Here is a 16,031-nt window from a genome sequence, read left to right as displayed (position 1 = left end):
GAGAGAGAGAGAGAGAGAGAGAGAGAGAGCTTATATAACAGCAGCTCTGGGAAATGCTGGAGAGCTGAGGAGACCCTCACCGGACAACAAAGCGGGGAAAACAGCGATCATCACGGCCGCACACTGATCGGTGGTCGGCGGCGTGAGGATGCCGTGCGCACCGCTCCGCCGCTGAAGGTAAGCCGCACGTCCGAGCAGCCGCTACTGTAAATGGTGGAGGCACAGTGAGGGCTTTAAGATGGAAGACCTCGGCTTCTTAAATAGGTGATGCGTGTTTACTCTGGCTGCTTGTTCACTTGTCTCCCAACCTTCCGTCCGTCGCACTAAATCAGAGCAGACAGTGATTTCGGAAGCGAATGCGCAGCGGGGAGTGATTTTATGCGTAAAAACGAGGAGTTGAGCATAACTTGGGCACTCGGACTTGATGGTAGACTGTTCATTGTGCAAACTGTTGCTTCCATCCTCGGGAGCACCACCGCACCCCTACTTTCCGTTTTTTGTGGGGGTGCAGTGAGGCCTGAGAGGAAAAGTAGAGCTGAAGGGCATGACGATGTGTGACAGTCACCAAGACAACGAGGCATTAACGGATATCATCGGATGTGAAGGAAGAGCGGCTGAGGAGGTGCAGACGTAGCTGTAGCTGCTGCTAAACCTGTATGTGCTGTAGGGGAAGCAGCAGAACCAACAGAGGGGCTCGTATAGGACACAGCCGTGACAGCAGAAACGGGCAAATCCACATGAGAGCAGGTCAGGGCTGCACTTCACCGCCCCTCTGCTCAGTCAAAGTGTCAGGCTCCGTGAAACCACACAGCTCCTCGTTATTCAGAGATCCTCAACGTCTCATCTTTGCATGTTTTTTTTCTCACTCATCACTTATTCATCTCTCCACAGATGAGGCCAGAGTTGGTCTGCATATGATAATCCCCATTTCATAAGCGCCGGTAATGCGCTCTCCACACAGTGTTTTTTTTAAATCAAATGATGTGATTTCACTGGCTGAGGTTGTGAAGCTGGGACATATTGCCTGTGTGAAAATAAAATGAATCCTGTAGTGGAGGACCTGAGTGAAATCACTGCACTGAAAAAGATTCCAGTTTAACAGCCAGATTATTAAAGATCCAGTTAGATTTTTTTTTTTAATTTAATTTTTGTTTTTTAAAGCTGCCCACACGCAGAAGAAATGTGAATTGTAGAGCACAACTTCAGGCAGGGCTTTGATTGAAAAACAAATGGCAGGAATGAAGGCAATGGAGCAGCAGACACTAAGGGATGTATTGCAAGATGCTGCAAGACAGAAACACAAGCCCATATGTCAACATGAGCTGTGCGTCTAATCCACTAGCCATACACTTCCCATCCCCTTGATTGTGCTGACATACAGAGAAATACACTCGTGCTCTAAATCCAGCTGCTTATGGGATTTTTTTTTCTGTTTTGTCCCTCAGCTTTCCCCCAAGGATCTCCCTGGAGTCAGGGAGCACAGCCGTGGATATTAAATCTCTCTCTGTTGTGACGCATCCATTGTTCCACTGCTGCTGTTGGACTTTGTGGCAGCAAAGGACCATGACGACGTGCACACACCACTGCTGGGTGCTGCAGGTCTCTACAAAATTATGAAGTAGGTTACAGATCTTCTCGCTCCTGGTTCGAGAAATGGCCTTCCACTGAGGTGAGAGACGCTACACGGTGTAGGAATGGTGGCGCCCCTCTACAAGCTGCACTGCCTCTTGAAGCGGGCTCAGATGCTGCTGCTCTGCCTGGGCATCGCCTACCTGATGGCAGGCAGCATCCTGCTCCTGCAGCGCTCCAGCATCAGAGTGGCCCAACCCAACCTCGCCAGCCTGCCGCCCCTGCTGTCCCTCGCAGCACCTCCCACCGCCCTCAGGACTACAGGCCTGGGCGTGAGGGCGCGCTCCAGATGGGCCTCCATTCAGGCTGTGTCCGGAGGGGGTGCCAAGGCCGGGCGGCACTGGCCCGCTTCCCGAAGCCTGGGGGTCCAACACTTGCACCGCCGCTGGTTTCACAGTCTGTTGCCAGAGAGTCCGGAGCAGAGAGTGTCTCTACACAGGAGCAGCAGACACAAAGGTAAAGAGCTCTACAGTCCTGACAGAGAGGCAGATCTGTGTCCATGCTGAGCTGTCCCACCTTTACTTTGCTTTTATATTAAACACTTTAGTTACAACTTCATCAGCACAACTGCAGCTTTCCTTATACAGCAAACTAGCCAGCAGGCAAATCGGCAAAGCAACCAGTGCTAAAATAACCATGTGACCACTGGCCACTGCGTGCCCTATTTACATTAATTAGAGTGCCAGCGAGGTGTGAACACCGAGGAAGTGATAGTCGGCTGAATGCTGCCGTTATCTAGCTGACCAGCTTCATGTGAACTAAAATGAAGGATTCTTCTCCAAGAGTCCAAAGACCTCTGCTGAGAATCTGAAGCTGTGATTGAACCAATTCAACAATCTACTTGTTGTCTGCCAAAGGACCTCTTATCTGACAGAGCCGTGGTCGTGCAGCCTTCTCACGTAAGCTAATATGGGTTTTAACAATTATTAACGGCCCTTCTATACCCGTAGCCAAGGTTATGCTCCTGTTCTGCCTTCAAACTACAGCAGATATTACAGAGAAAAGGCTCATGCTTGTGCTGTCTGAAATAGAGCAGTGGATGGGAGGATATGTGACTAAAATATCCTGGTGAGGATGTGTGGACTGAGACGGTGGTTTTCCTCGTGAATAATATATAAAGGAGCAAATATACAAGTTTGTTTTCTATTTTGTGATTTACTTTTTTAACTCGGCTAGCCAGGGGCTAAGGAAACACACTGTGCACAGGGCTCGCATCGCACACAACAGGCTTCATTCTACATTTATGAACAGATAATCATGACCTTAGAACATTTAGAGGAGCTTCATTATACATTTATATGACATTTTACGTGTGGGTGCTTCAGATGTTGTAGATGAGGGCTCGAGCTCACTGATCCACTCACAACCAGAGGAGGAGACGGCACGCAGAGCCAAAGTAGCTTCTAGAAAATAAATTAATAATTATGGAGATAAAAACGATATCATTTCTTGCTCTCTGCTAAGGAGCCTTCGCCATTACACGAGTGCTTTGAGATATCTCAGGAGATTTGGTCCATTGTTTAACGGTGCCTGTCAGCGCCTTTGCCATTTTGTTGAAATGATAAATACAATAGGATTAGCTCTGGTGGAACATTTGTTCTTCCAGCTCACTCTTGAAAGGCATCCTACAGGAGCTCTCAGACGTTACACGACCGCTCAGCCACGGAGCAGAGTTACAGATGAAAAATGTCCGAGGCAGCGATGAAGTCAGTTCTGGTAGCCGTCATTTGGCAAAAGTTCTTCTTTAAAAGTCTTACTCAGGACACGGAGCTAAATGACGCAGGTCTACTGTGGAAGAGTAACTGCTTAAAGGTTTCAGAAAAGGAAGCAAGAGCCCAGCAAAGCCTCCTGAAACCAGCCAGTGCCATCTGTCGCTGATGCAGAAACTATTAGTGAATTCATTGATTAACTGAGTATATGAAAGACAGATGAAGCCACAGTGACAGCCCTCCATACGTATGTGGACAACTGGTTTGAAGCCTCCAGTTTGGCATTTGGCTGCTGTCGTCTCACTCTTCTGAAACCAGAAATACCGAGCAAGGAGTGGATCTGACTGAGGCCAATAACACAGCAGCAACCGGTTAATGACGAGGTAGCCGTGCCCTAAAACGTCCCCTAAATGGAACTATAATTTAAAAAAACATGTTGCTGTATTCAAAAAGTCTTGAAGGTGGTGATTGAAGCCATAAACTCAGCAGGACAACAGCTGCTGAGGGAACAGATCAGGTGAGAAGCAGAATCGTTTTTTTAAGTTGTCTATGCAGGCCGACGTGTGCGCTGCCCCCTGCTGGCGCCTAGAAACAACGCAGGTATAAGTCACTTCCATGTTAACTGAGCTGTTCAGACCCAGAGTTTATCGTACGTACAGTCTTTGAACCAGACAAAAATCTAGTTCGGATAGCAGACAAGTGATTTAAATTAATGATAATTGAAGATCAACAGCTTGTAGGTCTGTTGGTTAAACACACCACCAGCAGCAGACTCTTAGCTCAGCAGGTGGAAGCAGCGTCCAGCCACCAGCGACCAGACTTTGACTCTGCTGACTTAAAAAAAAAAACTTCCTGAACCTGTGGTAGCCTGATCCCAGAAACCCAGCACTGCCCGAAAACTAGAACTTGTTGTTTTTACATCTGTATGGATTACACCACATCACCATGTAGGAGATGCTGCTAGATGCACTTCTTAGCTCTGACGAGAACCAGGCGAGCTGCTACACTGAGTTTCACTCTTGATGCTAATCGAAGCTAAAAGCTCCCTGCCATACTTACTGGCCAGTCATGAGAGGAGCCTTCTCATCTACCTCTCCACTAACATGACCAGGCCCCAGTATGATGCCACACTAATTCTATAAATAAATAACGTCTGCTGGCTTCTCAGACGTTGAATAAAAGCAGGAGGATGGAGAGCACAATGACAAGTGAAAGGTTTCGCTTCACCGTGAGTCAAGCAGAAAGGATAAGAGGCTAAATCAGGACAATCAGAAGGTGTTGATCCGACATTCGCTGTCATTAAGCAGCTCTCATTCATCCGACACAGTCTCACAGCAGAGCTCTCTGGACTAGAACCCAACAAACCAGCTGATTGTATCTGAATGGTTTAAAAATGTAATAATCGGTCAGTTGTTCCCACAGTGCTGCTAAACGGCCTTCAGCCCTCCTCATACAGCGTTCTCCTTTTGCTTTCCTTCAAGTCGTTTTCACATCAGCATCCTTTTTCCTCAGCGGCTGACAGTGTCCTCAGCTCTTTAATAGATCTATATGATGACACTGACAGACCTGTTAGCATACGTCTGTAGCGACCGACCCACAGGTGAGACGCTGCTTGTTATGAGGTCAAACACGTCCCTCTTTGGTATTTCTGCACAGCAAGTCCTTATTATTATTTATTGACAGAGCCATGTCGACATAACAGTCAGACTCTCCTGAGGACTAACAAAAGGTTGAAAACACCTAAAAGACTGTTCTTTGTTTGGTCTTTATCCCATCTGTATTCAGCGTCTAATCTCATACAGCAGTAATAACATTACACAGCCGGGTAGAGGAGTTTGCCCGTGCATTTTCATAGATTCAGGAGCCCTATCTATTCAAACATTTTATAATAAAAGTGAGAGATGCATAATACTTTGTGTCTGCTGCTGGAAACTTTGTGCCTCGCAGGGATGAGTCACAAATTCCTTGATATGTAAAGTACATATCAGAAGTATTACAAACCCAGAGATGTGCAGACGGATCAGGAGGAGGAAATGTGACAGGAGCTGCACAGTAGGACTCACACTCTACGTGTGGATTTTTATCAGATTAGATTTCTACTAAGTTTGTGTTGGTTCTCCTGCAAAATTTGAGGTGATTTGGTCGTCAGCGTTTACCTGCAGTCTCTGAGTGTTTCTGAGGATGTGAAACGCTGTTGGGATGATCCCCTCTGACCTGTCCTAGCTCAGCCTCTAATGCATTCAGACAGTCTTGGTTGTGCTTTTGATGACTCTCCTCACATCCGTGGGGATATTGTAGATCCAGCAGAGACACACTGAACCCCCTTCAGCCCACTTTAATGGACACACACAGTCACTACTCGTGGCAGTGGCACATGTCCTCATACTTGGCCATCCTGTCATTAGCCTCCTCCATCCAGTCCTGCGGGGAAGAATCAGCTCCAGCACAGCCATCTGTCTTAGTGTTTAAGAAAGCAGCACAGTGTCAGGCCTAAGTGCAGTCATTTCTATCATGTCTGGGAATTCAGGCTGCTTCCCTCCATTAACCCTCAGCAGCAGCTGCCTGGGGCCTTTCCTTCACTTTGATTAAAGCAATGACCTGCCCCGTTGGGTGGCTGAGGGGGGTAGGGGGGGCCTCACCTTGGGTGATGCCTCCTGAGATACCTCTCTCTCCACAGACGTTGGCAGCTCCAGCCTCTTAGTGCTTTCAGGCAGCAGCTGCTGGTGTTCTCCAGCGTTTGTCTCCTGAGGCGCAGGCGGCCGGTGACTCAGCCTCGCCCCAGCACGACAGGCTGGACGGGCTTCAGAGGACATCGCAGACTGATTGAATCACGGATTCGATATGGTGATGCTTGGCCTGCCAGAGATTTCACGGTCCATTGCCTGCTTCCATCTTGTCTGCGCACCTTGCTGCCACAAATCTTCAGCCCCAGTCGCATGTATCTCCTCCAATACTTTCTAAATCCTCTCTTTGACCGCTTGGCTGGTAGGAAACATATTAGGAAGCCAAATCCTCAGTGTCCTTGAACCCTGTAAAACATCTTCAGATACACAGCAGGAACTGTGAAATAAACCTAAAAGTCAGCGCTGAGGAATTATCTGCATGCACTCCATGCACCAACAGATATACTTCAACCCGTTGCCAGTGTACAGCTCCTGACTGAGAACACCATGTAGCATATAACCTAAAAATACACCCGTCTCAGACCCAAGGGGGAAGATGTAAATGAAGTCTGCACACAAAAGAAATGCATATGCTACCCTCCACGCAGAAACTGGTATTTATAAAGAGGACTTTTATGTGTCAGCTGAGCGGAGTTTGATGTGCAACGTGGCAAAGACAAGGATAACATCAAAGCAGGAATTTGGCTGACATTTTATATGGTGCCTTAATCTTGTCAGCACATCATAATAGTCTGTCATAGCCTATTATGCGTTACATCCTTCTTTCGACAGGGGTGATTTTTATTCTGGTGGAAGTAAATAGGTTCGAAGCAAAGTAGGAATAAGCATAATCTACACTGGAAGATAAATTAAGCCTTGTCATGTTATAAATTAGTTGGATATTACGGCTCACAATACATGCTGCTGTGCGTAATTAGCGTAAGTGAAGACGCAAAGGCTGCTTTGGCACCGCGGCTGTTAGAGAACGTGTCCAGAGCCAAACTAAAGACAGAGCAAGTCTGGTTTATGTCCAAATCAACTTAAAGAGGAGTGTGTCAACATCCATTTTCAGCTAACAGTGTGTGTGTGTTTTACTTCCCAAATGAAAGAGAATCCAGCTTTAAAAAAAAAAAAAAAAAAGGAATAAATCTGAAAATCAACCGTCTGTTTTGATAACATCTTCCTCTCTCTTTACGTCTGCGATGCACTCGGGTGCCGTATAAATACAGGACACTGTTATACTGGGTGTAATTCAGAGCTGCAAAGAGTGATTTTTTTTATAACTGATGAATCTGTCATTTATTTTGATTGATGTAATAAAACGTCGACTATTTCCTGGAGCCCGAGGTGACAGCTTCAAATTGCTTTATTTGGTCCAACGATCCAAGAGATGTCCAACATCAGAGAGAGACAGAGAGACAGAGGAAAAATTAAAAACTCTGGTGATAAGCTGGAAACGTATTACTTAAATAATGAAGCAATCATTTAAATTACTTTCAGTTTTTTTGTTTTTTCGGCCAACTGATCAATTACTCGACTACGAAAACACACTTTGTACTCGACTGCCTGGGCTTGGTGAGGACACCGTCTGAACGCCGCGGCGGGGAACTTTTCAGCCTGAATGAATTTTAATCTCACTTCTGTTGACACGTGCAGGAACTTACATCGGATGCTTCCTGCACAATGCCAGCGACCGGGCCCTGGGAGGAACCATGCTTTATGACCTGCGCAAAATGACCAGCTCTCTGTGTCAAGACACCTGCTCGGAAAGGTAATGCATTCACGGAGGGCTCCTGTGAGGGGACCACAGAAGGCCCGCTGTGTGAGTAAACGCTTTGGATCTCAGTCTCCTCCATGAATGCCTCCTGTGTTCGGAGCGAGCCGAGAGCCAGGTGGCTGGATGACAGTAAAAGATGAGGGGGGCCGAGAGAGGGGAGAATGAAGAGCAGGCCAGGACAGAAGGCTTGATCTGTTGCAGAAAAGGGAAGGAGGGAGGTGTGTGTGAGTGTCGGAAAGCTTAATGAGCTGACTACAGCAGTCGGTGAATAAATCAGCGCTAGATATGTGCTTTTCCTGTGGCCGGGGTGTGAAAATCTCTGATTGGGTCGCTGTGGGCTTGAATTAGCAGCACTGATGTGACACTCGAACAAACCTGTGAGGAAAGAGGCAGGTGGAATTCTTCAGACTCAAAGAATGACCCGCTTGAATTATTCCTTTTTATATGCTAGCAGCGAGGAAGCGTCGTAGCCCCAGCGAGACAGAACAGCAGAGGACAGATGGATGCAGTCAGACTGAGAGCTTCCGTCGTAGGCTCGCGCACAAACCCGCCCGTCCGCCCGTCCGCATGGAAGGCAGCCCAGCTCGTTACCTGAGCGAGCCAATTACCGCGATGAGCAAAAGTAAAAAGTCAAGGCAATTTATGAGGAAGCTTCAAAGGACATACATGAAAAGGTCAGTTTTGATGAGGTCTCTGTCTGTCCCAAGGAGGCAGGATAAAGGGAGAGGAAGGGGGATGAGTCACAACAGCCTTGATATGTAAAGTACAGATCAGAGGTGACTGCAGTTCAGCCAGAAGAAGGCATTACGCAGTCAGAGGAGAAGCACCGACAAGCATCACAGGGGATACTGTACATTTAGTGCTGGGAAGTTTGAGGTAAATGATAAGTTTAAAACGCTGCCCAGCGTCCTGCGGGATGGCTTAGCCTGAGGGCAAGAGCTCGAGGTTATGGATCGCCCTTGGCTAGGGCAATAACTGTGTGTCCATCTGTGTGTGTGTGTGTGTGTGTGGTTAGTGGGTACCAGTTTGCAGGTCTGGAGTACGGCGCCGAGTGCCACTGCGGGAATCGGATCAGTAGCCCACGGGCTCCGGAGGAGGATTGTAGTCTGGTGTGCCGGGGTGAGAGGGGGTCTCCCTGCGGCGGCGTGGGCCGACTCTCCATTTACAAGGTGGAGGAGCAGCTGCCAGGTCACAGAAAATGTGAGTCAACTTCCCTGAGGGGAGACACGGCACGGTTTGCTATTTATTCTCTGCTCAGGCTGCACTGGGGGTGACTGCAAAGAAATAACTGAACTTCTTGAACTGGAATTCTTAAAAAAAAAAAAAGAGCTGTCAACAGGATGTCAGTGAAAACTCAGCCGTGCACTCCTCACACCTACACATGTAATCATGTCAGCAGATAAGTTTGGTTCCTCTCACACAGGGGTCTCCAATCCTGGTCCTGGAGAGCCACAGTCCTGCATTGTTTGAGATGTTTCCCTCTTCCATCATCAAGCTCTGCAGAAGCCTGATAACCATCCTGATCATTTGAATCAGGGGAAACATCTAGAACATGCAGGACTGTGGCTCTGGAGGACCAGGACTGGACCCCCCTGCTCTAACACCAGTCAAACGTGCAGCTGAAGCCTTAAAGATGCAGCGTATTCTATTTCTGTCAGATCTGTTGCTGTCCAGAAACACATCAGAGCCACACTGTGCACTGGGCGACACGTTCCTACAGTACAATGAACTGTAGTTTATTATGACTCAGGCCCACACTCACCACCCTGCTGCTGGGAATTCTCCTCCGAGTCGGGTCAGCAAACGTTCTAAAGCTCAGCCTTCTAGAGGGCGTTTTTATTATATTTATCCTTGTTTGGCTGCTTTGTTATAAATGTTGGAATGATTTTCTCTGTTTAAATGGCAAATATAACACAAAGAAATGAATGAGTAAATTGGCAATCAATGAAAATTAAAGCAACAAATGAATAAATTACTGAATAAACACTGAGAATGCTGTTTGTGAAGTTAGCTAATGAAAGGAATGGATTTACTGGAAGCCTAACGTTCACTGTGAGCGTCCTTCAGTCAGGCCGAGGGCTGAGACGTGTCGGCATCTCTTCAGCCGATGTCTAGAGTGTCTCCATGGCTGCTCTGACAGTCATTGGACCTGTCTGATGTGCACCTGGTGCTGCTGCATCACTGAGACATCTGTCTGAGTCTGAGCCGCACATTTATCGAGCGGTTCTGATCCGATTCAAAATATCACAGAAACATGTTAGTTATTGTAAATGCTGCCTGCTATTTTTTTAACTTTTAAAGCTGAAACAAAGCTAGCAACGCCACTGACCCACTTAGAAAATCAGAGCTGGAAATGTGTACAAATCCGAGGCTGGATATAGTCCCAAACAAACGCACTATTTACTCCTGTGTACGGCAGCGCGCAGCTGTTAATCTATTTTTGTGACATTAAGTCGGTAAGACCGGATAGACTGAGTGCCGTAGACATGAGGCATAAATACTGATGCTTTTGCTCTTAGTGTTTGCTCACGGTAGAAAACATATCAGCCAGCACTGTGTTGTGTGAGCATCTCACTTCCTCGAGCAAGAAGATGCTCTAAATGTCGGCAGCAGAGGTGAGAGGAGCCGTCTGACAGTGACTGTGCTCTGTCGTAGCTCCACTTTATGATTATGGCTGATTAGGCATAAAATCAGGCTCCAGCTCGTCATTTGTTTAGCGTGGAGTTCATTTAGTTTGTGTCACAGATGATGTCACATTATCTCAGCAGATCATAAGACTAATTCTGATAGATGATCTCTAACTGAAAAGTGTCTTCAACCTGCTTTGCTTGTACTTCTGTACAGTCCTCGTTGTTGTGCTGCTGTATTCTGCTTTTAAACATTCTTTGAGTGCATTTCGTTCGCTCTGTTTTGTAGTTAAGCACTTTGCAACCACGACTGAAGTGAACTAATTGCGCGCTGACCTTCACGATAACTTTGACGCATTCAGTAGCGCTGATTATCCACGGATTCCTCCTCTTATAAAAAAAAGTGCTTTCAGTTCTTTAAAGATATGCGCCCCCATCCTGTTGTTGGCAAGGTCGAATCTATTATATAAGGAGTACATAATCATAAACAGTATTAATATTCATCATTGGAAGCTTCAGCCTCTCTGGAGATTAGCAGCTGAATTCTGAATGTATTATACAAGGTACCAGGATTCAGTCAAGTATAGTAAAATAATTACTGCTCACACACTCAGACATATCTCAGGCTTGCCCTTGATGGTATATAAATAACTGGAAGTGCAGTTCTCCACCAAGGCCAATGACCTATCTCACAGTTTTACAGGAAGTGATCTGGACCTGTACCAACATGTACCGGGTTCTCCCGTTGCCCGCCCATGCTCCACCTCTCCACCAAGTCCCATGAACTTCTGCCTTGTGGTTTTTGTCTAATCCTGCTGACGGATAGAAAAATATTTCCTTAAGCAGGCCAATGCAGAGAAATCCTGTTTTTTAAGGCAGCTATTGCTCAACGTGTGTGTTTTTCTCTTTCCAGTCAGAAACGTTCACTACCGCGGCTGCTTCAAATTGCCAAAAAGCATCATCACCACCTTCCCCATCGACTCCTTTCAGCCCAACCTAACCACGCAGTCCTGCATCGAGACCTGCACTGATAAGGTTAGGACTGCTTCTTCTCTCAAATTACAGACCTGATGATCAATTCATTGCACACACCAGCGTATCGGCGCTTCTCCTCTCAGAGAGGGTAGACTTCCAGCTCAGAGAGCCGTCTCCTCTCCCAGGAGATCACATGTGGAAGCGCAGAGCTTCTTGGATTCTGCTGAATATTTAAGGTTTAATGTGGCTCTAATGAGAAGTGGGTAGTCTGGATTCTGCACTGAGATCTTACTGGGTGCAGCTGTGTCTGCTCTGGAAATGGAAATGGCTGCTCGAATGATTGCACATCACCTAGCACTGACTGCAATGTGATTAATTCTGGCCGTGTAGTGTGTGAGTGTGTGTGTGTGTGTGTACGTGCATGTGCATGTATGCATAACTTTTCTAAAAACTCCACTGCAGCGTCCTCACGCTTTGACATTAAGCATTTGACCTTATGGAAAAGTGGGACTAACATACTGAAGCAAAGTGAAGCGTGGACCGGGGATGTGATGCCGACCCTCCTGCTGCACGGAGCTGACACATCACCCTCGGCTGGAACAGAAGTCTTTGGAGAGAAAAAATAAAAATCAGCATGATGAGTCATGGAGAACATTTGTGCCTTTGGTTGGTAGGAGCTCCCGCTGGCTGTGTTCAGGAAGCCCCACTGCTTCTGCACATGGACGTCGTCTCTCTTCAGCCTCACCCAGCAGTCGGACGACCAGCAGTGTGCCGAGAACGCTGCTCTGAACCACACCGCCACCCCTGCACCCGCCGCCTCCGCAGACCACTACCAGGTGTACCACACACCTGTGCTGGGTAAGGTGTTCTGTTGTACGGATGTGTGTCGTCGTCTGCACGGGTCTTCCAAATGCTGAAACTCATTGTGATTTGTTTTGCAGAAGGAGCGGGACAATGTGAACATTACCAGACTATTTTAAGCCCATCCCACTCTGCCATGTCAGTATTCTGTCCACGTCACACACACCGTAGCTAAAGCTCCAGCCTACTGTAGAAACAGCCCCTGATTAAACCAGTCCAGACCCTGGTGCTGGGGGGGTTGTGTTCTTGGGGGAAGTCCACTGAGCCACCATAGTGGGAATCACACTTGGAAGCAGTGTTCATTCTAAACCTCCACAAACCTCATCTCTTCTCCTGCAATCATGTTTCCACCTGTTTCACATGAGCCTGTTTCTGTTCCTTTTGTCCTACAAATGAATCCATCTTGGACTCTCTGCGTCCTCCTTTCTGATTTATTCTGATCTAGTGCAGATGCAACTGTCCTTCTAGATTCCAGGTGCAAAGAGAGGATGTTTCTGCCTCAGAGGTCCAGCTCCCTGGTGGCTCTTTCTAGTTTCCCCGGTGCAGGCAACACCTGGGTACGGCACCTGATTGAGCTCGTGACCGGCTACTACACTGGCAGTTTCTATTTCGACGGCACGCTGTACAACAGAGGTGGGGAGGGCTCAGTGCCGCCGCTGAAACGAGTGTTTGAGCGAGTGCCGGGTGAAATATCGCCCTGCAGCTCACCATTATCCATTCATTTATTCATTGGTACCAGGTTTCAAAGGAGAGAAGGACTACTGGAAGAGCGGCCGCAGCATCTGCGTAAAGACCCACGAAAGCGGTCAGAAAGAGATTGAGATGTTCGACTCTGCCATTCTGCTGATTCGAAACCCTTACCGCTCCTTAATGGCCGAGTTCAACCGCAAGTGTGCCGGACACCTGGGACACGCCACGGACGCACAGTGGAAGAGTAAAGGTAATGCAGTCCAACAGCACCGGGTGGTTTATGAGTCTGCTGAAGGCTGCTGTAGTCACCGCTGCATAATGTCCTGCTGTTGGTGTTGCAGCAACAGCAGGCGAGAGGTCGGCCACTGATCGCCACTGTGAGTACACCACGGGGCAGTTAGGCTCTCCTGTTTACAGACAGGTCAGCACTCTGGAGCCCTTTAATGCCGCGATCACACCCTGCACATGCTCCCTCTGAAAGGTTTTTTGATGGACTCGGCTTCCATGATGAGTGTGGGATGTCCATAGGAGTCACACATCTGATATGTTGTTATGCAAAAGGAGGCACAGACTTTATCTTCAAAAGAGTACAGCATATTTAAAAGGTCAGTTCACACAAATTAACAAAAAAACAGAAAGCCTTTTCTCACTAGCTGCAGCTCTGGTGGTGTCTGCCTGGCAAACAGTTTGGGTTTTAAATAGATCTCCACGTGGCTTCATCACAGCGCCGTGGAGGTGATGGGAACAGCTGTCATGGTGCTCACAGCGCTGAAGAATTACATTTGAAAGACTGAGAAAAGTTGTTTTTAGGAAATATTTCTTCCAAACAAAATTGTCTCCATGAAAACTGTTGCCAGCATGTTCTGTGGGTAACGCAGAGTACTGATGGGTTTGGACTGAACCTACCGCTGTGGCCTCATGCTGATGAACTACAGCAGTGACCCTGCACTACAACACGTCAGGCTAAAACCAGTGAATGCCACTAAAACAAAGACATTTAAATTCTAACACAATTCAGTCCAACTTTGTGAGAAGCTGGATGTGTTGTCACCTGCTCATCACCAGACTGCTGCTGGCAGCTCTTTCAATAAACAGTCAATTCCACCGTTACATGAAATCCTCATATCTGCACGCTAACAATGCACCAGCCGTGGTCCAGTGCAGACGGCTGTCTGATGCACACGCTGCAGAGTTCTTGCTAGCTGGGCTGGCTGCTCCGCTGACGTCTGCTTACAGTGCTAGAAATGTATAGTCGCTACCTCATGGCAGCAGAGCAGAGCAGTTGATCTCTAGAATACTTAAAGGTCATTTAGCTTTGTCGTAACAGATTGAATATTAGTATTTAGAAACTAAATGACCTCAAATCACACTCACACAGATGACCATTGGTTTATGTGTAGTTTGGGTGAACTGAGCCTTTAGCCCACGTAGCTGCTGTGAGGTCACACAACCTCCTTAAACTCTGTCTCTAATTCCACCTCGTCAACGAGGAAACACTGAGAAACTAATTCAGAATAACACCCAGTATAATAATGAACCTCCACTGTGACCTCTTCCAGAGTGGCCTGAGTTCGTGTCCAGCTACGGGCCCTGGTGGGCGTCCCACGCGCTGAGCTGGCTGAAGTTTGGGCGCCGCCTGCTGGTGGTGCACTACGAGGAGCTGCAGAGAGCTCTTCTGCCACAGCTCCGTCTCATCACTGCCTTTCTGAACGTCACCATGACTGAGGAGAGGCTGCTGTGCGCACAGAGCAACCAAGACGGGCATTTCAAGCGCTCGGGGAGCCTGCGGCCCTCCTTTGACCCATTCACTCCCGACATGAGACACATAATTGACTCCTTCATTCATACTGTTGACCAGGCACTGCAGAGCAGGAACTTTAGCGGACTTCCACAGGAATACCTCCCCAGATGATGACCTGAAAAGGTCACACAGGTAGTTCTTTAAACGGCTGGTTCAGCAGGGGTCTGTGAAAGGGAAGTTCTTCACCAAGTGCTCCACGGGGAACAGACACATGCTGGCTGATGGAAGTGGCCCACCCAACTCTTTGATAAGGCAGGAGCCCCGTGAATGGCTGAGGAGTCCCGACACACATTAGAGGTCACTGGAGAAAATATGACAATTCATTGTGAAGTCCAACGGTGAGCGGCGCTGAAAGCCTCGGGCCGGGACCGCCTCTCTGAGAGCAGCAAATATGACAAATTCTCAGAGAGGATTTGACGTGATTTGTTGGCCTGCAGAGTTGGGATTATCTAGCAAAGTGCCCGACTGCACAAACATGAGTGTGTAAATCCAGGATAGACTCATTTCGGTTTTCTCCGGCTCTCTTTGTAATTTTGCTTTCGCACATACGTTGTGTTTTCATCGACCTCTGTTAATAAAATGACCAGTTGTACTAACACAGACGGCAGAAGCTCAGAACCATGACCTGGATCGCTCAGTGTGAACCCACTGGCTGCTACAGGTGTGCGGTCGTGATGGATCAGGGTTCTGGCTGGAACGCTCCACGTCACTCGTCTGACTGTACATGAACTCAGATATGTGTTGATCATGATGAACCTGCTCTGATCTGTATATGAACTCCACCTGTTTCTATGAGCATTCTGTTTCATTAAACGCATTCAGTTTGAAACGAGTCGAGCTCTGGTTTGAGTGGAAATGTGTTTTACTTTAAAGGTAGCACTGCAGTGTATTTAGCAGAACTCAGAGACGATAGAGGCACAGATTTACAACTCTAATTATTCCTGATGTGCACCCAAAGAACAGTGCCCCCTGGTGGTTACACTTAAAATAGTGCAATGAAACAAGCTGTGCTGCTTCAGACCAGCGAACATCTGCATTCATTAACTGCATTTTATTTTTTTATAAAGTACAGACATAAAAATGACTAAATGCCTTGGTGGTCTAAGAGTCAGTGTGGATGCCTGAAGTGCAGATCTACAGACAACATGCAGGATGTTAGCAGGTAGATGCTGTTAGCGCACACACATCCGTCACCATCATGAACACATGTATGAAACAACTCTGTGCAGCAGTCTGCAAACAGCATCCACCCCGATGAAGACCAGACTTCTGCCTTTTGCTAGACACTGTTTCATCGCA

General features: G+C 47.5%; 1 protein-coding gene across 1 annotated transcript; it reads left to right on the top strand.

Moving 5' to 3' along the window:
- Nucleotides 1–1,694: 1,694 nt before the first annotated feature.
- Nucleotides 1,695–15,561, top strand: wscd1b (WSC domain containing 1b). The gene is made up of 8 exons (XM_008290635.1): nt 1,695–2,085; nt 7,658–7,772; nt 8,794–8,978; nt 11,319–11,440; nt 12,055–12,238; nt 12,710–12,874; nt 12,981–13,181; nt 14,491–15,561. Exons 1-8 carry the CDS (start codon nt 1,695–1,697, stop codon nt 14,841–14,843), a joined length of 1,716 nt encoding a protein of 571 aa, XP_008288857.1. The 3' UTR covers nt 14,844–15,561.
- The last annotated feature ends 470 nt before the right edge of the window (nt 15,562–16,031 follow it).

Source organism: Stegastes partitus, unplaced genomic scaffold (genome assembly GCF_000690725.1).
Source record: "Stegastes partitus isolate 25-593 unplaced genomic scaffold, Stegastes_partitus-1.0.2 Scaffold687, whole genome shotgun sequence".
Lineage (NCBI taxonomy): Eukaryota > Metazoa > Chordata > Actinopteri > Pomacentridae > Stegastes > Stegastes partitus.
Note: the sequence above shows the minus strand (reverse complement) of the source record. Positions and strands in the feature narration are given on the sequence as shown.

Coding starts and splice junctions, on each gene's coding strand:
- wscd1b (XM_008290635.1), top strand. CDS start 1,695: ATGGTGGCGCCCCTCTACAAGCTGCACTGCCTCTTGAAGCGGGCTCAG. Junction 2,086..7,657: donor CAGGAGCAGCAGACACAAAG/GTAAAGAGCTCT, acceptor TGACACGTGCAG/GAACTTACATCGGATGCTTC. Junction 12,875..12,980: donor CGGCACGCTGTACAACAGAG/GTGGGGAGGGCT, acceptor CATTGGTACCAG/GTTTCAAAGGAGAGAAGGAC.